Below are 24,488 nucleotides of genomic sequence, written 5' to 3' on the forward strand. Positions count from 1 at the left end.
CACCAACCACTCAACCAGGCTGCCCAGAGCCACATCCAGCCTGGCCTTGAAGGCCTTCAGGGATGGGGCATCCACATCCTCCTTGGGCAACCTGTTCCAGTGCTTCACCACCCTCTAAGTGAAAAACTGCCTCCTAATATGTCTGGTGGTTGGTGACCCTGCACATAGCAGGGGGGTTGAAACTCGATGATCACTGTGGTCCTTCTCAACCTAGGCCATTCTAATATCTAACCTAAACCTCCCTGTCTTAGTTTAAAACCATTCCCCTTGTCCAATTTCGTCACTTACCCACCCCTGCCTCCCACAAAATCTTTTTCTGTGGGTGCCAGAACAGAATTCTAATCCTAACATTCATAGAGGAGTGCTAAGAGATGTGTATCCAGATAGATTTCTGCTGACAGTTTGCTTTGGTTAGTTTTTATCTCCTTGCTTTCAGGCACCAGCAAGAGAAGCCCAGGGTGCTCCAGCCATCTTTCAAATGTTACTTGGAAAGCTGCTCCCTGGGAAGCCTGCTCACTAGTTTTGTTTTCTTGTAGGTAACTCCAGGTAGCAAAGCTGCAATAGCCAACCTGTGTATAGGAGACCAGATCATAGCCATTGATGGAGTGAACACAGATAACATGACGCACCTTGAGGCGCAGAACAAAATCAAGAGCTGTGCAGATGAGCTCACCCTGACGGTCAGCAGGTATGTCACCATGGTGGGTGGGGAGAGGGGGGGATGTGGAGTGAGCAGTAGCTGTGTTTTGGTTTGGCAGCAGACCTTTCATGCTGGTTTGTTTAACCTGACCTCTTACTGCTTTGTAAGGCCAGGCTCTCAGTTGCAAGAGGGTGATGCCTTTCAGCCTTTAATCCTAATGCTGCTTGCATTTGCTGCACTTTTGACCTTATGAAAACAATATTCCCAGTGAGAAATCAGCTGATAAGTTGTCAGAGTCTGTCAGCCTGTTCTGTGGCGTCTGACAGCAAGAAATCCAAGACAGGTCTTATGAAAACTTCCCTCATAGCAGACGGATATGATCAGAGATTACCTTCCTTCCAGTTGCAATAATTTAGGAGTTAACATATGTGGTTGTGTGCTGTCCAAACTATTATTTATCTAGTTTTTGCTACGTACAGACTCAGAAAGATTGTTCGTTTTGAAGTTGACCAGAGCCTGGTGGGGTGTTGGGGATTTACCCTTCTTTCAAACTGCAGCTGTGGGTACCAACTTCACAGCAGATTCAGGGGAGGTGCAAAAGCACGCCTCAAGTAACACAGTAGCTCAGTTGTTTGGGACTCTTCTATGATAATGGAAAGTCTTTTACTGTAACTTGCATAATGCTAGCAATTCAGCATTATTTCCCAGGTCAGGAAGAAGAAATGATGGGCCTTGGCCAAAAAAAGGCTGATAATTCATTGAGGGAATTCACAGAGAGAAGAGGAGCAGAGGAAAGGCAGCGTGAATGGGTGGTGAGTGGCACGGCAGCCTGCTAGCCCTGGCACTTCTCATGCTGGCCCTTAACATGACAGCCTTCCTGCAGAGGAGTGTTCCTTGGCTGCCCCAAAATGTCCTGCTTCTTGGTTAGCAAGCCAGTGCTGTGTGGTTGTGGCTGGGAGAGAGGAGAGGAGGCCAGGGCTTTCAGCTGCTGAGCAGGCTCAGTCTTACAAGTCATTGAGTCTGTAAAATGTTTGCTAATGTTAATTACCAAGCCGTTAACTTTAGTGCTACCCCATGCCTTATCAGCCTTGGGTGTGGAAGCTGCCTGGAGGCATGTTTCTAGCTGGGTGTGCAGCTGAGTGGAACCATGCAGGGCTTTGAGCTGAAACTGCCCAACTCTTTTTCAAAGCCATCTTTAAATGAGACACCGTGAAGTGTGTGACAGACACTGCTGCTAGTGTCTGTCACAGCAGACAAGCACTGCTGACTAAATGGCCAAAGAGAGTGAACAGTGCAAGGAAGTGAAAAGCAATGATCTAATTACTCTTTCACCCCGGGTTTAACAGTGGAGCCCATTGCTCTGTATAAAATCCATTTTAGGTGTCCCTAAGGGCCTTCAGGTCTTTAGTCCTCTTTGTTCTTTGGGATTTAGATATTGCTTAGGGAAGGACTGCTTACTTTTTTGGAGGTTTGATAGCTGCTAGAGGGCTTGTATGTGGAAGTATGATACCACAGGATGCTTTCTCAGAGGAAAAAAGCACCACTTTGATGTCAAAAGGCAGTTGTGCATCACACTCTTTCCTCATCATTATCTCCTGAGGATACTTTATCCCTAGCCCTCAGCTGTCTCCTTCTGGGCCTCTGTAACTGCACCTTCTTGTGGATGTGGCTCTCTAGGCAGCTGCCTGGATACAAAGAGGGAAGGAAATCGCCTGTGCTTCACCACCACCAGCTCCTGGGTTGGCTCTCCATGCTCCACAGCCATAGCTCATGAGCTGGATCCATGTACAAAGCAGCTGTGCTGGCATGGACTGCTGGCAAAGGCTCTGGGGCTGACAGGGCAGCAGCTTTGTAACTGGAGCTGTTGCTGTGGGTCCTTAGAGGTTTTTAAGTCAATACCTGATTAATTTTAAATGATTGCTCATGGAGCTATGTGTGCAACACGCTGTCAGATCTGTGTTCAGAGTAGCAGTAGGGTTGTGCCAGGAGGGATTTTTACAGACATCTGTTGGAGCTCATGTCAAAGGTTTCAGTTCCATGAAGGGACACTGCTGTTGTGACAATGGGGGCATCATTTGTGACTGTACTGTGAATGCTGTAATTGTACATGAGTTCAAGAGGAGACTGGATGTATTTATAGAAGTCAAGTCTGCAAAGGGCGATACATACCACTGTAGTATCTGCTGCAGAAAGCCCTTAGGCTGCAAACAGCTGGAGGCTGGGATGTTCTGGGGAAGTGTGGTGCTATGCTCATCTTGTTCTTGTGCTTCTTTCTCACACCTAAACAAATATCATGTGTGTTCATGTGCATCAATGCAACCCTCTTCTCATTTAGTGGTAGCTGAGTGGTTAAAATGTCCTCATCTTTGGCTGCGCTGGTGGTTATTTAAGAGAAGTGTAAATGTAGAGAACCAGAGAGGCTTAAACACTTCTGGTAAAGGAAATGCTGTTTGTACTGTGTACTTGATTGCGAATATCAACAGCATTCCAATGTTTCCTGTTTCGGTATTTTCCTAAACGAGGGTAACAGCCCAGAAATATTTCAGATCAGATTGTAGGCAGGAAATCTTGTCTAACATGTCACTGTTAAAAAAGGATCGACATACTAGCAGGAGAGAATGTGCCTGGACTGCTTTTTTTTCACCCAAAGGGGCAAACTTATTGTTGGCAGAAATCAACTGATTTTTCTCAGGTTTGAAGTCTGTCCCAAACTGTTTTCTCTGAACGGGTTTTTCTAAGTGGTGCTGCCGGGTGCTTTGCTGCGTGATGTGTGAGCAGAGCTGGAGAGGTCTGCTTTCAGCCTTGGAAGTGGTTCTTCTACAGTGTTGAGACACACACACACACACACACACACACACACACTTCCTGCTGGACACAGTGAGTCTAGCAGGTTACCTCCCTCTTCTCAGTCTTTATTCATTCATTTTGCTTCTTGTTTCCAAACAGGGAGTCCTTAGAAACATAGCTCCCAGTAAACGAGGGAAAAGTTTGTTACTGTCTTCAGTGGTGTACACTCAAGCTCTGCACCACAGTTTTCTCTGATATGAATAGAAAGTCCAACTTAGATTGAAGTCTGCACTTCAGTCAACTCAAAACCACCTGGTTGCCAAACTGAGTAATTTCACAGGTGGGGTTTTAAACCTCTTGCATTCATTGGAGAAAGGAAGTTTGGGATCTTGAGTCTTTGAGAAGAGCTGTTTTTTGGGTTTTTTTTTTGCAGTGGATGTGTGTGTGTACCTCGTAGCACTGACATTTGAGGGTCAAGCAAAGCCTTGTCCCTGGCTGCTCCTCTCCGATGTGCACCTCTAATTTCCCTTTTAATGGAGGTGAGCAGCTGGATGTGTCCAGCAGTCTGGAGAACGCTGTCACTTTCCTCTGGAAAAATGAGCACTTTCTCATCCAAGTGTGTTTTTTTTCCCCAAATACTCCAAAGATAGGAAGGATCAAGAAACAAAAACTCAACCAACAGCCGCAAAGTCCAGGGCATCACTGATGCTTGCAGTGAATTTGGCATGCACCTCTGTGTAGCAGTAGCTACAGATGGGCAGAACTGGAAAAATACTCGTTCCAGTTGCAGTACAGGTGAAAGTAGTCTCTGAAAGAAGTGGCTGTAGTCACCCAGTGAGTAGCAAAGCTGTGCTCATGTACAGTCACAAGCAACTGCAAGGTAAATAGGGTATTTATGTTTTGTTAACAAAAGAAGGAATATTCTTAAAGCCCTTCCTTTGTGTTTGGAAGCTGATTGGGCTGGTAACAGGAATAGATTTGTGGAAAAGAGTGCAAACGTTATCTCGTTTTCTGCTCCTACTGTCCTTTTCTTCACATTCCAATCTCCCACTCCGCAGCCCTGCTGCCAGCGTATGATATTTTAATACATCTTTTTGTTTGCAAAACAGTCTGTTACTCTGGTAAAAGTGATGCCAAGGAATGAAGCTATGCATTTTTTTCATTGAAAACTGCTAAGATCAGGGAAGTCAAATCTGCTACCAGCAGATGTTAAGTGCATTGTCAAAAGGGATCTTGTGTAATGCTTATGGAGAAGGAGTGAGGGGAGACAGAGACAGAGAATGTCTTTTGTGTCATACTCATAGGTTCAGCTGCACCCTCTCTGTGGGAAGCTCCCCATCCTTGTTCCACGTGTTCCAGTGTTCAACTGTGGCTGCACAAAGCCACAATAGGCTTGGGTTTGTGTTCTAGGAAGTCCGCAGAGTTTGTTGACTCATTTAAGCTAGCTTTTTGCTTCCCTGCCAGCAAGAGTTTTCCAGGTCTGTCATCATGCTAATAATGCCTGTGGCCTGAGAAGCCTGGAGCTGTGCGCAGCTATATAAGGAGATGTGGAGCGGCCACCTCCGGCAGCTCATGGCTCTCCTGGCTGCCTTCATGCTCCCAAGCTCTCTCAGCAGCTTTTACCAGTGATGAGTGCTTTCAAAGGCATTTTGGCAAGTCAAGCCTGGTGTTTGCCATGCTGTTACACCCTCTTCAGCAAGGCAGAAGCTGTGAACTCTGTAGCTGGCTAGTTCAGAAACTGTTGGTGTGCCTTATCCTTTGTTGCTTATCTAAAACCCTGGGAGCTTCTGAAAGAGGAATTGTTTAAGTCTTTCCTCATTTCTCACCTAATGAACCTTCTGCTGTAGAGAAAACTTTTCTGATTTTAGGAGTTCAATTGCTACTTTAGTAAATTATTCATGCCCCTCTCTGTGTTTGAAATAAGAATGTAAATGTGCCTTTCTTACTGAACTTATTTATGCAATCCTTGGCCAGAGAATTAGATCCTCATTTTCCAGCACTGAATTTTCCCTTGAAGCTATGGCCTAGCTCTGCAAGCAGAGCACTGATAACAAAATCTAGCCTCTTGTGATTGCTTGTGTTATACTTTACGCAAGCCAAGCTTCGTGAAAAATGATGAATTTCACAAATACTTCTCCAGATTCTTGCCTTGACTTGCATGCAGTTTCCTTCCTCTCCTTCCTACCAGTATTTCTGTATCCAAGCTAGCATCTATTCTTATCTCAGGTCTTGGTTTCTGCCTGGATGGAACAGCAAATGCATGGCTCGTTCCCAGGCCTACTCTTGGTTGCCCTCTCTCCTGTGGTAAGGAAACAGCACAGAAATGTAAACCACAGAAGTGATGAGGTTTATATATTTGTATGCCCACTATTCGTTTTCCTGGCAGGTGTTCCTGTGTTTGTCTAACAGTCATATTTCTGTCCTCTTTCTGCACTGAGTGTCACTTCCTTTGCTGGAGTATATAGGAGAAAATATATTCTAAATTAAATTTGGATTTGAACTAGCTGCCCATTCCCTGCTTCCCATAAGTGATGGGAACACATGCAGATATGGTGGAGATGTGATCAGTCTAACCAGTCCAGCTGACTTGTGCCTCATATCCCTACTTTCCAGCCTTCCAGAAGATAAGTCCTGGGCCAGCAGTTGGACTGAAGTGACCTTTTGGATGCATTTCTCTCTGTCTCACTTCAGTGCAAGTACAGGCACTGGTGGCAGAAGCCCTTTACTGAGAGCAGGCATTGCTGCAGTCCTACCAATGACCTGCAGATCGCAGCTTCCATGGTGGTGTGGTGGGATGGGACATGTGCTGTGCTGGACCCACTAGGCAACATGTCCCAAGCAAAGCTATCTCATCTTCAGCTTTGCTGGGGCCATAAATGGGCTGTTGTGAGAGCAAGTGAAGGGCTCTGTGGCAGCTGTTGTGAAGACAAAGGGAAGCTTTGTCCTCCTGGCCTTAGAGGGACAACTGTGCAGGCTGTTTAACCTTTCTATTTGGATAGCATCAAACTGGATTGAAAGTAAAGCCTGGAGTGACCTTGCTGCTTCCATTTATATCCAGTGACAGATCGGAATGGCAGCAGGCTGGGCAACAAACTGGGATTTTTTTTGCATTGCTATCAAGAAAAGGGAGCAAAATCTGGGCAGAAACATGTTGGCTGTGGTAGCTGGCCATAGATGTCTCCAAGACGCTGGAGACCAATGTGCTGTGCCACCTCATATGCACCAAGCCAGGGGCAGTGGGATGAAGGTAACCCCTTGGGGCCCTGGGAAGAGGTTTCTGCTCTGTGTATGTATATTGGCTTGTTCCAAGCTTAAATCTGCAGCCTGAGTAAGACCTTACGCTGCTTCTGAAATTTGGCAATATTAAACTGCTGCAGAAGAAAATACTACTTGGGAAGTGCTTCAATCGGGGTCAGTGAGAATTGGCACCAGGGATGCCTCATGCTAGAAATCAGCTGAAGTGTTTAATGCTTTCTGAACTGCTCTTTCATCTCCAGCCAGTGTCCACTTGCTTGTAGCCTGGCTGGCAGGTGTTTGTTTCCATGTGTTCTGCTGTGCCCCAACGTTTTCCAGAGGTCACACGTGATCTCCAAACACTTCCAAAGAGCGAGGCTTTATGCTGGTCAGTGGGCTGTTCCCCTCTGTGCAAATATGGTCTTTGTGTGCAAAATGCGGCCACCATAGAGGTGGCTGTGACTTAATTACACTCCCCAGCTGTGATGTGGGTAAAATCACTGGTTCCTCAGGCACCCTAAAGCACTGGTGACCAGAAAAAAGAAGGGAATAATTATTTTACACTCACCTGGTGTATGTTGCACATCCACAGTAACAACAGCTGTTGGGGCAAGATAATGATTAGATTGTCATAGAGCTGATTCCATGCAGCTGTTATATTTGTGTTCCTCAGTCTGTGTGTGCCCTAGTGCATCCGATGCCAGGGGTTAGATGGGGCAGGCTGTTGGCACTGCAGCTGCTCCCGCAGAATGCAATAGCCCCAAGCCAAAGGTTTGCTGTACCTGACTCAAAGTGTGCAGGGGATGCTGTCTGGTGTGACCCATGCCTGCTTACTTTCTTGCGAAAGGAGGTACTTCAGAAAGCAGGCTTCAGGCAGGGTTTCTTCTGTGTAAAGTCCAGAGTGCAATAGATGAAGTAGCAGGTGAATGAATGCCCTATAGAAACTCTCTTCTTCCCAGAGTGTGAGGGTTGCTTGCCATCTCCTCCCACTGAGCTGCTCTCTGGGTGTAAGCATTAGTTATGCAGTAGGTGTCTGGGATATACATGTGCAACACAGGTAAGGTTTTTTCATTGTTTTTGTTTAAAAATGTACTGAAATTGGAGGGCTTTTAGAAGAAGAGAGTAGACCAGATTGAATTTACTGTGGGTAGCTCTATACCTTGTTTCTCTACCCCCTGTCAGCTTTATAAGCCTTTTCTGCTTAAAGTCTCTTTGCAGTTATCCAGTTAATTCTCAGTGGAAACAATCTTGTTTTGCTAACTAAGAACTTAAACTGTAGCTGGCCCTGACCCCACAGATATCTGGGAAGAACATCTGTCTGCAGTTGCAGATTTTACAAAGTTGCAGGATCTCCTGTCAAAACAGGACATGGCTTTCAAAACTCATCCAAAGAGTTCATCAGCTGTCTAGATGTTGCATTGTGTAATATTTAACACTGATGGTTTTCATTCACTGCAGCCACTTTATTCCCCACCATTACAAATTTTGGCAGAAGCAGCAGAGCTTGGTCCCTCCTCAAAGCTAAGTGCTCTCTGTACATGTGAGAATCTTAGATAGCATGTATTTCCGACAAAGAATCTCAAACAAATCTAACCTTAATTCCTATTTCTCCCTCACTACTTTTTCTGTTGTTCTATGGGGCACAACAAAACTCCAGAATGCTGTTGGTAGGAGCAGCTGGTGTTGATCATAGATCTGTGTTTCAGGTGGCTGCAACTGGGTTAGACTAGTAAAGGCTATGCAGACTTTCTCTTGGACACATCATGTCATCTCAGTTCTTAGTCCCATTGCAGACTTTGACCCATTTTTTTTTTCCCCCATGATTCCCAAAAGCCTCTGTTTGTTCTACATGGATTTTACTTATGAATAAGAAAATTCTGCAGACGCAAAGCAAGAAATATTTCCAGCAACCCAAGTTCAAGAACAAAATGTTCTCTGTATATACAATGCAGACAAGAATCGTTCCATTTCTGTGCTACCCATAGAAGCTGGAAGACTCAGGAATTTGAATTGTCTCAGTTAAAGGGTATGCATCTCAGGGATGTTTCCATCTTCTGTTGGGTGACCCCCTAAATCTGCTGCCTGGGTTGGAGCCCACACCTATTGTGTCATCAGTGGGGTCCCAAAGGATGAGCTGTGTGGATTCCTACTTTTGTATATAAAAGTTTGGTGGAGATGAAGTTCATGACCTGAAAACAAGTCTTCTAATAACGATGTGCAGCTCATGATGTGCAATGTGATGCAATGGAGGTAAATTAACTATTGGAAATTCATGTGTTGCAGAACGGAGTCAAAAGTCTGGTCACCGCTTGTAAATGAAGAGGGAAAAGCGCATCCTTACAAGATGAATCTGGCCTCCCAACCCCAGGTAAGGAACAGAGTATCTGCATGCTTGTGCCTACTTCCTCCTGTCTGACTTTAGAGTGGTTTCTGACCTGGTACCCAAAGATGCTGATCATGTGTCACTCTGTCACACTGTGGGTAGCGCGTGCCCCGTGTTTGCCTTCAGAGATGGTCACTCTCCCTTGTAGTCAGATGCCTGCTGCCATGGAGAGCTGGTTGGAAAACTTGCTCAAACCTGTCATAAAGCACACAGAAGGTACTGTGCAGGTGTGGCTTGATTGAATCATCACTACTATTGCTGAGCCTGTTGATTTTTCTGTAGATAAGAAAGATTTTAAGAAGGATGGAAAATGATTGTGTCTTCTGTTTTTTGCTTTTTGTTGTGCAGTTGTTGTTTTTTCCCTCTTACTAGCAGACTGCTATTACCAGTCTAGTTGTGGAGAAGCAGAAGAGAAACATATCAGCCTTTTATATTTTTATCTGTGTAGCAGATCTTGCAAGCTCTGTCTAGGAAATTGGTTTTATAACTTGTTGGTAGCCTTTATCAGTCTGCTGCTTCTATCAAGTAAATGTAGTAATATCAGTGACCTGTGCAAGATGCTGCCTAGGCTAGGTTCAGAGGATTATACTGCACAGATCTACAGCTATGCTAAAATTAAAGGGGGTTTTCTGGATTTTGACCATGACAGTGGACATTGGTCCTAGTACATCTCCCCTATGAATCTGTCTAGCAAAATGAGAGGAGAGAAAAATAGCTTGACTTAGCAAATAAACAAGAAATTAATTTTGGGATGGAAAGGGCCTGAACCTGAAGTAGTGTGTGTGCAGCAGTGCCCTGACTAGACTTGACTTGGGATCGATCCATGCTCCCTTTCATGCCAAGCTGCTGTGTGTTGCTTGGCTCAGAGCATGGTGCTGCATTTTCCAGGAATTTCATGCTTAGCCAAAGCATGATGTGAAACAGAGCCATTTGGACTTAGGCTGTAGCCGTGCAGCGACACTGCCCATGACACCATTGGGCTTGGATCCGCTCTTTGTCCTCTGCCCTGGAGGTGTTCTGCTGCAAACCTTGGGACTGGGGGAATGAGAAGGACAGAGTCAGTTCTGAGACTCCCCTGCAAGGTTTTGGGGGCTGGTATCTAAAAAAGCATGTTTCTGGAAAGGTGGATAATGCACAGTCTTTGAAATTAACCTCATCTAGTGGTCTCACAAAGGTAACTTAGTTCCCTCCTAGTGCTACATCTCAGAACAAAATAGGCTTTGTCGTGGTGCTTTGTAAAAACCTAGTGTCAGCTGGTGAATCTGTCTGTGCAGTTGTCGTATGGTGTGATTTCACCACTCAGTAAATCTCACTAAGACACTTCATTTTTGATAGTCAGTTGTGGGTTTATTCTGCACTGGGTGTTGAAAGGCTCTGAACTCCAACATGCAGGGTAAATTCGTGCTTCTGAAGTGCAAGCTGGGCAGTGCTGCATGGCAAAGAGACAGAGGTGGTCCAGCCACAGCATCTGTACCTAATGCCTGTCAGTCGAAGCACAAAATTCACCTTGTCCTGTAGAAACTGAAGGGAGAACCTTCACTGGCTTTAAGTGTGTATGTATGCTGCAGCAATGCTTCTCCTAGGTGATCCTTAGGTCAGCACTGGCAAAAAAAAAAAAAAAGGGAAGAACCAGCTGTAGAAATCCCCTGATATCTGTGTCTGGACAGAGATATGTAGCTCAAAAACTAAGCCTTAGGCAACTGATCTGATAAGCTTTCCATTAATTTCAATGTGCCCAGGAGAACTGAGTGAGGAAGAAGCCCTGTGAAAGCATCTTCTACAGTCATGCACAGGTCCCTACTGCAGTGCAGAACTGGAAGGGACATGAGTAACGGGTGAGGCGATGGAAGTCTCAGCTTTCCTTTCTGAAGTTCACATAAAGGGCATCACAAAGACCGGAGGGGATTCATCAGGGCCGTGGAGTGCACCTCCACCATAGCCTAACCTTAGCCCTGTTTCTGGTTCTAGCTCTGGCCCCCCTATAGGTACGCTGATGCTGTCACCTCAAAGTTTGGCACAGTTGGATTTGTGATACCAATCCTTAATTGACTTCAGCAGGAGAATTTGTCAAGAAAATGACTGCAGAAAGATTCCTTTTATAAACCCTATTTCTGGTCAGTGACCCTTGTTTTAGTCTAGCACTAGGAGCTAATGCTGGCCTATGTGTCCCTGTGACTGACTCCAGAAGAGTTTTATTTCCTGGTGTGAGGAGTGACATTCAAGCTCCCACAGAAGTCTTGCCTTCCTTCTTCTCTTTATTTTTAAAATGGAGCCAATTAAATCATTTGTAGTGGCTTTGCAATATGTGGTACTTGCTGGTGCTTGGAGCACAGGACTCTTCACATGGGTTAATCCAGATGTGGGCTGGAGCAGGGAAATTTAGCAGTGTGAGATGTGTGGTTCATATCTCCAAACCATGAGCTCCAATCTACCCTTTCTGCTTCACAGTGCCAAAGGCTAGTGAACACCATCAGGTTTTGAGGTGTGTTCTTTTCTTTTCTAAATACTTTTTAAATACACACCCATTTCCTTTTTCAGTAGCTGACTGCAGCTAGTAGAGATCTGTGGCAAGGGCTGTCTGCTTGCAGCATGATATCAGCATAGCGTGTTGACTTCTGCCAGATCCGCGGTGAGACCTCAGCTGGGTTTATCTGGGGCTGTGTATTTACGGTATCACCAGAGCCAGCAGCAGCATGCAGAAGACGCTGTGTATATACCAGTGTGGCAAACTGGTAGGAATTTTCCCACAAAGATGCTGAGCTCATTTTCAGACAGTACTGGTAGAAGCTATGAGCAGAGCTGACTCTTTGAAGGCAGTGCTGTCTGAACTGTTTAGGTTTTCACTGGCAGGGCAGTTAGATAAACAATACATGTGCTTCCCTTGGCAGCGCTCTTATGCAGAGCACTTAAGTCCCTTACCAAAGAAAATAAGGCATGCTGAGTCCAAGTAGTTCATCAGGGCCTGATCCACTGTCTTCTGAAGATGCTTCTCACTGTATTTGCTCACAGCCATTTGAATGTAGCAATACCATCATATACGTGAATAGAGTTACTTCAGATTCAAAAGAAATGCTTTTAAGCCTTTGCAGTAGAGATTGGACAGCAATTGTTCAAGTAAGTTTCTCCATTTCTTAAAATGAGGTACTATTTGACATTGATCCCCAACTTCACTATCTGAACTGAAACTTCTCAGCATCTGGCCACCTTCTTTGCATGTTCCCATTTCATTTGTATAGTTAAATCTTTGAGAGTGATTTTGCAAAATAACTTTTGGTTTATGTCAAGAAGTGGTTAATTAGACACTAAGATCACTGCTTGTACCCTTCTTACCATTTGCAATAAGCTTTTTGTTTACATCTGTAGTCTTTCTGGAGGCTGACATGTGGTGAAATGCTGCATCTGTCTGTGCAAGTATTTTCCCTTACTTGGAATGCAAGCTCAAGATGCTTTTCAGTGCCTTTGGAGGAAAAAAAGAGGCATTCCACAACCTCCCATGCATTCCCCAAAGTCCTGAATCCCAAGACTGGCTTCACTGTCTGTGCCAGTCTTGTCAAATGAAAGACCTACGGCCTTATTTCATTACTGTTATCTTTATCCTCTTATATCACTTTAAACCAAGGCAAAAGTGATGACAAAATCGTGTTTCATCAAAAGGTGCAGCAGCCTGTCAGCAGAGATGGCTATGCTGCTGAGCTGGCTTTGTTTTGGGTGTGACCATGGCAACACGATGGGAAGGAAATGACGGAGACTTCTTCGTATATTTACTGAATTATTTCACTTGCACTTCTCACCCAGATCATGAGGGCATTCACTCAATGTCATTTTCCCATCAAGAGCTTTTCCGCACTGCAGTGGGAAAGATTAAAATAACACGTCCGCCTGTCCCTTCTGCTTAACTTTTTTGGGAAAAGCAATTGCAAGCAGGAGAATGACTTATTTTGGTGACTAAGCTAATATTAATGCTTGTGGTATGACCTGAGGTCAGGATAATCTCAAACTGCCATGCTCTCTGGTAGCCTGGGCCAGGCATTAAGCTCCAGAGCCATGTGTGCTGTGCTGCTGTGTTGCTTGTCAGTAAAATGAACTCACAATCTTGTTATCTCCAAGTCTGTGCCTTGCCTTGCCAAACCTGGGCTCTCTGGGAGAAGGTTTGGCTTTTTCCTGTGTTTGTATGACAGCCGGGTCAGTGGGCCAAGGTCTCTGTGCTTAGTGAGATCATGTAGGAAGTGACTGAGAGAGACTGGCTTTGAGGGTGGTCAGTACCAGGACTGTCTCCAAAACAAGCTGAAAGCTCTCACTTTGACATCACCTCTTTTTAACCATAGAAGATAAGGTCTTTCAAGCTCAAGAATGTTCTTTACAAGGAGGGGGGGGTGGAGTGCGGGGATAAAAAAAAAAAAAAAGAAAGAAACAAGGTCCAGACTTGCAGATGGGGGAGTGAGGGAGTTCTGGAGGTGAATCATGGTACTTGTGGGATGGCAGGAGCAGACAGCTGCTTCTGTCCTCCCAAGGCTTCTTGTGAGAGTGCCTGCCCTATCCCCATCCTTGTCCTCGCGGGGTGATGTCATTGTTTCCGTCTTGTATACTTTATCTCCTTGGATACCAGGAAGACTGGGGCTATAGAAACTGGGTGTGTGGTAGGCCTGGTCTTTGATAAGGCTAAGTGTGCGTGGGCAATGTATGAAGCAATAGGTATATAAAGTAACAATATATGGTGACCCGCTGGTTTTGGTTAAAAGGCGTTACTGCATGGATGTGGAATGCTTCAAGGACGTGGAGGGAGAGGATGTGGGAAGCCAGCCTTGTTGTTTTACCCCCCTACAATAACAAAGCCTCAAACCCTTTCTAATTTCTAATCAGATTTCAAAGCATTGCAAAAGATCTTTCCATAGCTGAAAAACCCCAAGCAATAACAGAGGGAGAGGTGAAAGCGGAGGCACCGCTCCTTATGCCTGCAGCTGGTGAAACACTCCCTCAGTCGGAGCTGGCTGTGAGGACAGGCTCTGCAGAGGTACTGATGCTCCTGGGCACGAGCATGGCCTTCACTTTGCATGTGGCCTTGTGGGATGGGGATGGGGCCAGGCACGTTGGCTGCGGGCCTGTGCTCTCTGCATGCATGGCTCTCTCCTTTGCTGAGGTTTGGTCAGGGGCCCATTTTCTTTGAGCTGAGTAAACATTTGTGCCGAGAAAATTTTAATCGTGTTTCCCTTTGGCGTGGCTCTTGAGGCAGGCACTCCAGCATCCAAGGCTCCATCCCTGCAGCCTGGTGGGACGCGGTTTGGCTGGGTTGCGAGGCTGGCTCTGAGGGCTGCTGGGGGTGCTGGAGAACATCTTCCTGCAGTTGCAGTGTCTGGGTGCTGATTGCTTGTTTGCAGTGCCAAGTAGGAGTTCCTTGAGCTCCCTGGACTCCATAACATGGAGCCTCGGGCTGTACCTGAGGTGGACTTTGCTCGCAATTCATCTGCAGGGCAGGCAGCTGGCCATGCCGCATGGGAGGGCACAGCCATACTGATTTCACAGGCCTGGCATCCCCAAGCATGGTCTGCTGTGAGCAGGAGGAAGGGGCCATTGTTCTCCTACAAAATTCCCCGTGACGCCGGCATGGTCGGAAACGCTTCCTGCCCTGGTGTGGGGATGTTTTCCCCGTACCACAGCAGTGCTGTGGCAGCTCCCTGCCTGGAAAAGGCTGCAGCACTGTGGTATGTTTCTTGCTTGATGGTGACCAGGTGTGGGACTGCCCCATTTCTGATATTTTTCCAGTGCTAAATCGCAGACTCTCACATAAACACACAATTCCTGGTGCTGGGGCTTTCACAAAACAACTGCCCAACCCAGAGCCTGGTGGGCAGGTCTGGCAAATCCCTAGGTAAATGCATTTGACAGGGAGAACAGGTTATCTTTTGATCTCTGTTTTGCTACATGAAAGCACTTGTTCTTCACAAATTCCTTCCCCTGCTTGAGCAGAAAAAGCAGCGTGGTGTGACAAAGTGATGGAGAATTTGGGTTATCCAAAATGCTCCTTATAATGTTATTGCTTTTGCTATACTCTCTGTAGACCTTTTGGTTACAGATCTTCAGTGTTCTTCTTGAGATAGGGTTTTCCTGACCTAATCTTCGGACATCCTCTTCAGTACAGATTTCTCTATTTAGGTTGTTTTTAAGCTCTCTTATAGTCTCACATGAATTCTAGCTATGTGAGCACTGCTACAGACGTCCTGACACTTCTGGAAGCTTAGTTTATGGACTTGAATGGTATTAAACAGCAGAAAACTTACCTGTTGGCAAGTAAATCTCCAATGTGGCTTCAGCACCCAAGCACAACTTGCAGTTCTTGGAGTCCAGGCACTGGTGTGATTTCCATCTCTTTCCTCCATCTGGCTCCCTGCTTTCTCAATCTTTGTGGATGCTTAATGGTCCTTCAGGCCTCTGTCACTCTGTCAGACTGATTGGAGCTTGGTTGACAGATTTGGAAGTCCTTGGTGGGGATGTGAACGTGTCCACATGTGTGCAGAGCATGGAATTGAGATGCCTTAGGAAACTTTGTGACTTTCCTAAGGAAACCTTCCTTAGGAAACTAGAAATTAAAAAACAAAACAAAACCCTAAATTACTTCCTTTTCTCTAATTCTTGGTTAATACTGAAGTGTTTGCACAACACAGATTGTGATGTGATTTAAACTTAAGCCTATGTGACCTAAGAGTATAACTCCTTTAGCCTAAAAGTTCTGCCTCTGTCTTTCATTAAACCGACTACTTATATGCGTATCTGCATATACTCTCTCCTGCTTGCTGCCTCCGAATGGTGTGCTAACATATGCATTTAATGCTGATAAAAGACCACTGATACTTTTCCCCATGGTGTGATTTACAGGCTGAAGTAATTATTATTTTTTGCTAATATCCACAGTTTCTGCCATGGGAAAGACTATTTTTACGAGCACTTCGAATGAGATTGTAACAAAGGAGATTAGCTAATTACTCCAGGGTCTTTCTTCCTTTGGTGTGTGGGAAAGTTTCATGGCTGATTTCCATTTGTGTTGGCCAGAAAGCTGTGGGAGAGCAGTCCTGTCATCCCACACCTGAACTTCTCAAGCTACCCTGCATATTGCAAATGACTTGTATCTTATGAGTGCTTTTGGACCTGCACTCCTCTTCTGTAAGGGGTCCTGTGCTGTGCCTCGTCTATGCCATGGAACAAGGCAACTCCCATCTGTCTGTTCAGGGACACTAGCCAGCTGCATAAGGAAATCTTGGGGCATGAAAGCGATTTGAAGACAACTCTATAGGGGAATTTAGTCATGCTAGTTTCTAATGAGTGTTTATTCTGTAACTATAGCTCTATCAAGCAAGTGCCGTGAGACATTGAAAGGGCAGTGAAAGCTCACTTCCTTGCTATAGAAGTTAGCATGTGCATGGAGTGGGAAGCAAACCGGTTGTGCCAATTATGACGAACTGTGGGCCCAGTGTGTTTGAGAAGGGCCCTGTTTGATCCTGTGCCAGTGGGTGCTAGCCCAGTAACAAAGCCATTCCCAGCCTCTGGCCCAGACTTCTCAAAATGCATGTTTTTGTACCATCTTTCAGTGCTGAATATTTCAGTCACCTCTGTGAACTTTCTTCTGCCTTCTCTGTTGAGGCCTCATTGTGTTCCCTCCTTGCTTTTGCCAAGGACTTTCTCTGGGAGGAACAAGCCTTGGGTGCTGTTAGCTTTGCCCTAGGGCTGTGGTTCCCAGCCTGCTGAGCTGCAGGTGGGGCTACAGATTTCCTCATTTTTTTGTTAGTGCTGCATGTGATTCAGAATGGTCTTTCCTTACATTGTATTTACCTGGAAATTTCTCTTAGATTATCCACTAATGCCTCTGGAAGCTCCAGTTTGCAGCAAGCCCAGAATGTCTGGGTGATTCTTCTGATGTTAAAGAGCTCTCTGATCTTATCAAGGCATCTAGCCATCACTGTCTGTGGGCAGTCCTTTATATTAATGACGGTCATCTTCCCACCTCTACTGGGGCAATGTTTTTTCTGTTCAGAGTCCTAAGCTATTCATGAAATTAAGCTGTGAACCCAGTCTTTGCTGGAGGAGCTGGTGTAGTCTAGTACATCTATAGTTATGTCAGGTTCCTTCTTTTTGTCGTGCCTTTGTCTCAGGAAAGTCAGCCTTTCAGCTGCTGTTGAAGAGTGCTCCTTTTTCTGCCCATCATCTTCACTGTCCATTGAAATCAACCCTACTTTCAGAATTTGCAGGAAATACTTAAAATCTGTAGTCTTACATGAGAAGGTGGGTCCTGTGCCTCACCATAGCCTTGCAGAGCTCCCAGGTGTGCAGCAGCTGAGCTCATACTGTGGTTGTGTTTGAGATCTTGCATTCCTGCCACATCACCTGTGCACCCCTCCTGAGTGCCAGCCTGAAGAGGCCATGTTGGCCATCCAGGATGGAGACGGATTCTGCCAACATGTTGAGGGCACTCACCATCTTTGGGGCAATGAGCTCCTAGGTGACACCATGTACCAGCGTGACCCTTGCAGTAGCTGCTTGCTCTGGGCTGCCCACCACATCCCCCTGCATGCCTGAGCACCTCTGACTTGTGCCTCTGCTCCTTTGCATGCAGGAAATAAGGCACATAGGAAGTGCACACAACCGGAGCGCGGTCCCCTTCACTGCTGCCACGGCTTCTGCCCCCAAGGTGATCACTGCTCAGTACAACAGCCCAGCGGGCCTCTACTCCTCAGAAAACATCCAGACCTTCAACAGTGCTGTGGAGTCAAAGACATCACCTGGGCCCCCTGAGCCCAGCAAGCTGTAAGTATCGTCCATGCCTCTGCGCCCTGACCCAACTGGGGAAATGTAACTCAGAACAGCTCTCTTTCAGGACAGGGGATGGAGCAGACAGGCAAGAGTGGATGCAGCACACAGGGGCAGATCTCCTGGGAGTGGGGAACGTCTTGCAGAGATGAAATTAACCCTCTTGTATTTCTTTGTTTAGCAGAGACCGACGCAGTTTCCACGTGCATTCAGCATGACGTGCCAGCCTGCTGGTCTGAACAGGTGCCTGACAGCTCACTGTGAGCTCTTTGTACAGCGGGTATCTCACTGTGGCTGTGCTGGGCAGGAAGGGTACAGCTAGAGCAGGAAGAACATCCATCTTGGCTCCCGGCTGGCCTGGTGCTCACAGACAGGCTTTGACCTTTCTATTTTTATGACCAGACACAGTTTTTCCCACAAGTTTTAAAATGTAGATGAAACTTTTCATAGCAGTGTGAATAATTTTATGAATGGGACTTAAAATAATCCCAGCCTTGAAAGCTTTGTGGTTGTACTTGAGGAACAACCATAACTTTGAGATAGGAACTTTTTGTTCCCAAAAGTCCAAGGTTCTTTTTTTAATTGGAAGCCATAAAACAGGAGCTTTCTGAAAGCTGCATATGTTGCAGCTGGTGTGCAAGGTGCTGGATGTTTGCTCCTCAGCCCATAGTCAGTGGCCGAGTTAAGGATGGCAGGGACAAAAGAAATCTGGCTTTGTGTTAACCTGTTGGGACCATTTGGCAGTTGAATTCCACCTGGTGTAGTCTGGAGTCCCCTCCAGGTGCGAGCACTCCCTGGAAGCCTGGGCTGTTTGACACAACTTGTAAATGAGGTGAATAAATTGTACTGCAGAGTTTGGTCTTGCAAAACAGGCAAGAAGGACAGGGAGAAGCCATACCACTGAATGTGGCTATTTTAGAATTGGAGGTGCAATGGCTGCTCGGCAGGGTGCCCAGACCAGCTTAAGAGGGGCAGCAGTGAGGGTGGTGTGCCTGGACAGCAGGGCCATGACTGTATGCTCAGCCCTGCTGCTGTGTCTTCACTGCTGTTGTGAGTGGAGTGGCTGTGGTTTGCTTTGTGTGTGGACACACCTGGAGTAAGGAGGCTGGAGCTGAAGCATCAGCTGAAAGCCTTTAATGTAAAGTGGTGTATGCAGTGGTGTGTCCCTCTAGCACAAGCAACAGACAGTATTCTATTTATTTCACTTGGAGTATTGGTTTTAGCTCTTCGTTAACTTCTTAATTCTTTCCTTTCTTCCTCCTCTGCATCTTTCCTTCAATTCCACCACATAAAATCCAAATGCATCCCAAAAAAACACAACCCGTGCTGCTCATCCCACGTGGGCATGTGTGCCCACAGCCGCCTCTCGCCGATGAGCGCACAGCAGGCTCCCTTTGCCTCAGTCTATAACCCGCTGCAGTCGCCCAGTGTGGAGGCACGGGGCAGGCACAGCCCTGGTGCCCTGTCCAGCCAGGTCCGTGTGGGGCCAGAGCAACTGAAGCACGCGGCCCAGGCCTGCCCTAAGAGCCCTGTGGAGGTGGAGGTGCCAGGACTGAAGGTGCTGCACGTGCAGTTCAATTCTCCCCTGCAGCTCTATTCGCAGAGCAACATCATGGATTCCCTGCAGGGGCAGATCTCCTCCATCAGCCCTGATTTCCCCAGGTAACCTGCCTGCCACCTCCATAGCCAGCACAGAGCATCCACTCATCTGCGTCTGTGTCCACAAGTGCCTTGTCCTTGTCTGTGGCTCCCAGTGCTGGATGGTCACAAGGAAACACTTACATTTCACCTTCCCAAAGGCGGTGCATGACTTCACAGGAGCTTTCTCTGCATTGTGTTTGTGTCAAGCACCAAAACATCATTTCAGCCTGCCCATGTGTCTGGTACTGCATACAGCAAGGAGTTAAGGGATATTCCTGGAGGATCCACTTGAAGTGGATGGATTTTCTGTGGGAGGGTGTTTTATTCCAACAGCTGTCTTTTTTTTTTTCCCCCTCCCAAACCAAAAAGACTGCTTTTTGCAGCTGGGTGCTGCTACATGTGTCTGTATGTGGTCAGCTGTGGTATAGTTTGGCTGGCTGAGCCATGGCTGTGTGTGAAGAGCTAAATTTCTAGGTGAAACAGGTCCTGCATGTCTCCCTCTTTGGCTGGCAATGCTTATGGGTTTGGAGCTGCCCAGGCGGGTGGTAGGCATGCAGGGAACACTTCCAACCAAGGCAGAGCTCTTCAGGAGCTGGTCCTATGAGCTTATGGTCCCATGAGCTTATGGTCCCCTACTTGGCTGAGCATCACATGGTTAGAAACAGGCAGGTTAGTGTCCTGGTCCACATACTCCCACAGGCAGGCTTTGCTGTGTGACAGTTGCTAAGTGATGGCAGGATGCAGTGGATTCACAGCTGCGTTATTGCTCAGAGCAGTTACTCTCTCTGAGTCACCAGTTGGGCTGTAGGTGATCCTGTGCTCCCCAGGAGCAGGCACATGGCTGGGGCTGCTTTGCTGCTAATAAAGGAGTCAACAAAAGCGAGTACAAGATCTCCCTGTAGCCTAGCTTTAAGACTTATATAAGCTTGACAAAATGTGTTAGCATGTAATAGCAGAATCACATCAGTAATGAGTACACTATGCTTTTCTGAATATGCTGTGCAAGACTGCCTTTATGGCTTCTTATTACCATCTCCTTGCTGGTTTTCAAAGCTCACTGATCCAGTGGTATTCCATCAGTGCTGCAAGTTTCCTGCAGTATAAGCACTGAAATCCAATCACAGTTGTTGGGTTTGGAGGTACAGTAGAGAGGGCTGTTGGAACTGTGTGCTACAAAGCTGTTGTGAGCAAGGGCACCATTGGTGGTGTTTGCAGCAGATGAAGTTCCTTTGTGACAGCAGGTAGCAAATTTCTGGTGTGGAGACCTGTTATCCTGCAGGCATTACAGCTCTGTGTCCTTGTTCCTTTGAAAGATGCATGTGCTTTTTGTTGGGTCCTGTTTTGTTGTTGTGTGAGTACTGTAGTTCCCTGCCCTGACAGCTGGAGGTGTTTCACTCTCCAGAATATAAATAGGGGCAATTGGGGGTTTTTTGATATATATTTTTTTTCCTGAAAACTTGTATATGCAAGTATACCTATCTGGTGCATCTCTGGAAGCTGATCTGTATGTTTTGCACACCATCAAAATGCATGGTTGAAACGCAATGGCTTTGTTTGACTCTCCTGCTCGTTTGGATGATAGAGCCTTTGCTTTTGAATGCACGTTTGTGAGACATTGTAAGTATGCACACTGCAAGGACTGCCTTCCTGCCCAATGACTTCAGAGGTGGACAGTGAAGGGAGTACATCAGTTTGTTTAAGGTGAATGCAATATGGAGCGTGGATTTGTTTGGGATACTCTAGAACATTGTCTATGCTATTGAAGGGATCTTGGTTTTTTTTCAGGATGAAAAGCCTCAGTAAATGAGATTCAGGCTTCTAGGTTTCAGCTGCTTGCAAGTCTAGTGTGCTTCCTGCTCCAATGGGAATTACCGAAGTTGGAAACATTTTATTTAATAATTGTTTCTGGAAATAGCATTTTATAGCATGTGTGATGATTCTACTTCTGATCTTGAGGAGTTAATTGTGTAGAACAGCTCCCAAATGACTCAATTGCGCATTGGCCTGGAAAGTCTGCAAGAAACATTTCCCTCTGCAAATCAGTCTGAACTTCAGGATGTTTAGGTGTGTTTCAGGCAGTCATGGAGTGCGGCAATGGTGAATCCCCAACACAGCACTTCCATTTATATGGCAGCATTATGTAATTGAGCTGCCAAAGATTTGTCAGTGGCTGCCTCATTTTTCCAGAGGCATTTTCATCTAGTCAGAGAGGCAACAGCACCTCAGAAGGCAGCTGAAGTGAGGGCTCAGCCTTAGGAGGCAGAAATCTCTCTGCCCTTGAGGTGCTCATTAACCCCACTGAAATGCTGTAAATGGGTACTGGCTCTGGGTCCTTAAATAGGGAATGGACACAACATCCACTTGAAATGCTGAGAGCTATTTCCAGTCAGAGGATTCTTTACCTGGATCTTACAGCTGTTACTATGTGAAGGTGGCCTTCATGACCACTTCATAACGTGCTTGCAAAGATGCATATTTTTTTTTTTAAGGAATAAAGCTTACTGAATTTCAGAATCACAGCAGTGTAAGGTAGCAGTCTCAGGTGATTTAGGTGTGTGGGGACCATGCAGTGGTGGTAAAGCTACTATGTAGAACTCCAATCCTGGCACATGTGTTCTTTATTTTCCTGGTTCTTGGACAGTAAGACAGTCTCTGGAGTAAGCAGCAATTGGGAAGCAGAGGGAACGTGCTGGGGCTGGCCGGGGGTGGTGAGTGAGAACCTGATGACAGCAGGGCAGGTGGGTGGCCCAGCGCCTCAGTCCCAGCGGGGCTGCAGCTGTCTTCTGTGAGTGCATCTGGCACCTCTGTGTCTCATGGCATCCTGTTCTGCCTTTGTTTGCACGTTCGTTCGTCTCTCAGTCACATTGCAATGGATTTGCTGGAGGGACTGTCTGTAGTGTTCAGCCGTTTAACAAGTGTGTATTCTCTTCCTTCCTTAGTTTAGATCAGCACAGCCATCCCTCAGGCAGCATTGCCATAGACAGAGACTCTGAGGTTTACAAGATGCTCCAGGAGAACCAAGAGTCACACGAGCCACCCAGGCAGTCTGCTTCCTTCCTAGTGCTGCAGGAGATCTTGGAGTCAGAGGAGAAAGGTAAGCCCTCCTGCCCGCCCAGCCTGGGTGCGCCCTTCCTTTCATCCATTCCTTGGGCTGCGTATGGTGGCTCAGAGTAATGTCTCAAACTTCATTTTCCTTCCTTAGCTGTTGCTTCTTCATGGTAGTATGTGTAGGTGGCTTCCACAAAAACTGTAGTCCCTTTCACTGACTTTACTCCTGTATTTCTTCTCTTCAGCTAGTTTTGATGTCTGCAGGTACATATTGTTACTCATTCATTGACTGAATGCTCAAGAAATAAAACCCTACTACATTTAGTGTTTAAGGAGGACTTCTAAAAGTTGCAAAAGCCTTCCAGACTGTCTCAAGTTTTGCCCCTATTGGAAAATATTCACTGATTTAAGGACCATCTTAAGCTTATGACATCAGGTAAGACAAGATAGTGCCCTTTAGTGAGTCTTAATGCTTCCGGGTACCATCCTTCTACAGGAGAAAAAAGGATCCCCCTCTGCAATTGAATCTACAATTTGGAAATGAGGTTGTTACAGCAGTTTGAAGTTTCAAACCTGTGAAAACTTTGTGCTGCTTGGCACTCTTAATCTGACATCTGGACAGCGTGTAGTTCAAGGCTATAGACGTCTAGATAAAAACTCTGATTAACTTAAGTGGGAGCCAAATCATACTCCCTTCTCCCTTTAAATAGATTAAAATAAACAAATAATTAGGAAAAGAATTCCAGGAATGACTTTTTTTTCCCCCTCTTAAACTAGTTGAGACTTCATCTGTTGTGTCATTGGCTTGCAGTGGAGCATTCAACTTCATCCAACAAAAGCATGGTGCTGAGATATCAGAAAGGAAGACAGCCAAATGCTGTTAGACCTGAGTGATGTGTAAGGGAACAGTAAAATGAAGGAAGTAAGGAAACAATAGGAAGAAAGAAAACAGGATTTTTGAGTCTTTAATCTACTGTTAAAATTCCTATCTGAAAGCATCTTAATAATGAGTGTTTACAGCTTACCCCTCAGGGTTCAGCTCCTGCATGGAAGGGACTGGAGGAGCCAGGACTTCTCACGCGTCCGATGTCCCCCCCCTGTGCTTAGTAGTGCTGAAGAAGATAAGAAGCAAAAGCCTCTCTAGTTTATCGGTCTTTTGAAGATTTGCAGCATTACTGGGATTCTCTGGCATGAGGTTTGCCTGCTTGATCACAGGCCAGGGTAGACTTGGGCATTGCTCTGCTGTGAGCTGTAATCACCCATGCAGAGCAAGGTTACGCAGCCCCAGAGGAGACGGTGCTCTGGCTCACACACCACTGCCCCTGGCTGAGATAGCACCCTTGGCTATAAGTGGCACCTTTTGTGGGATGCTCCTCTGAGCTTGTCTTCAGGCATTGGCTTGTGAGCAACAGCAGGGTGCTGTCATCTCCCCAGCCAGGGCCAGTCCTTGGGGCATTGCCAGAGGCATGGACTGTGCTGATCCACACCAGATGGAAGGATGGGGTCTGTGTGTGGGTACTGGTGTGGGGAAGCATGATGGCTGCTCTCTGTTTAGACTTGAGCCTGCATGTTGAGGCTTAGGGTGTTTCAGAGAGTGGAACAAGTTATGTTTCCTTGGGCATTTTGTTAAGCCGATTCCTTTAGAGATTTCAAGATGTGCTGTCAGTGTTACTGATGCAAGCACAGTGCTGTTCAAAGCAGAAGGAGCAAGCAGGGAGATAGGGTAGAGCCTGAAAATGTGGTTGCTTCTTCCTTCTCAGCAAGGGTCACTGTCAGTGATGGTGTGATTGAAGGGTCCATGTGCTTCTGTTCTCATTAGGGCACCTCACACTCAGCACTGTGCTGGTGTAAGCCCCTGAGCCAAATGCCACTGTGTAGGAGAAACAGCTTTAAGCTTGACCTGGGGTGTGCTGTTTGTGGCTGTGTAAGGCAGTGCGGTGGCGCTCTGGCTGGGTGACA

The 24,488-nt window shown here is 46.3% G+C and overlaps 1 protein-coding gene and 1 long non-coding RNA gene across 14 annotated transcripts in view; one reads left to right on the forward strand and one right to left on the reverse strand.

Annotated features, from left to right (window-relative positions):
- The window catches only part of PDLIM1 (PDZ and LIM domain 1), a 40,038-nt gene that overhangs the window by 12,394 nt on the left and 3,156 nt on the right, over positions 1 to 24,488 (forward strand). For 4 of the 13 annotated variants that reach the window (XM_025151869.3, XM_040702796.2, XM_040702795.2 and 1 more), the window contains exons 2-6: positions 537 to 688; positions 8,945 to 9,029; positions 18,022 to 18,083; positions 19,200 to 19,502; positions 22,421 to 22,575. In XM_025151869.3, the coding sequence (XP_025007637.2) occupies positions 537 to 688; positions 8,945 to 9,029; positions 18,022 to 18,083; positions 19,200 to 19,502; positions 22,421 to 22,575 (757 nt within the window). Of the gene's footprint in view, positions 1 to 536; positions 689 to 8,944; positions 9,030 to 17,646; positions 17,838 to 18,021; positions 18,084 to 19,199; positions 19,503 to 22,420; positions 22,576 to 23,549; positions 23,725 to 24,488 lie in introns of those variants that run through there. The other 9 variants (XM_040702793.2, XM_046943068.1, XM_004942091.5 and 6 more) reach the window with 7 other exon arrangements.
- LOC121111134 lies at positions 10,370 to 13,491 on the reverse strand. The gene is made up of 2 exons (XR_005860791.2): positions 12,375 to 13,491; positions 10,370 to 10,645 (listed from the first exon to the last, which is right to left on the reverse strand). It is a non-coding gene; the product is annotated as an uncharacterized LOC121111134 (long non-coding RNA).

This window comes from Gallus gallus, chromosome 6 (assembly GCF_016699485.2).
Source record: "Gallus gallus isolate bGalGal1 chromosome 6, bGalGal1.mat.broiler.GRCg7b, whole genome shotgun sequence".
Lineage (NCBI taxonomy): Eukaryota > Metazoa > Chordata > Aves > Galliformes > Phasianidae > Gallus > Gallus gallus.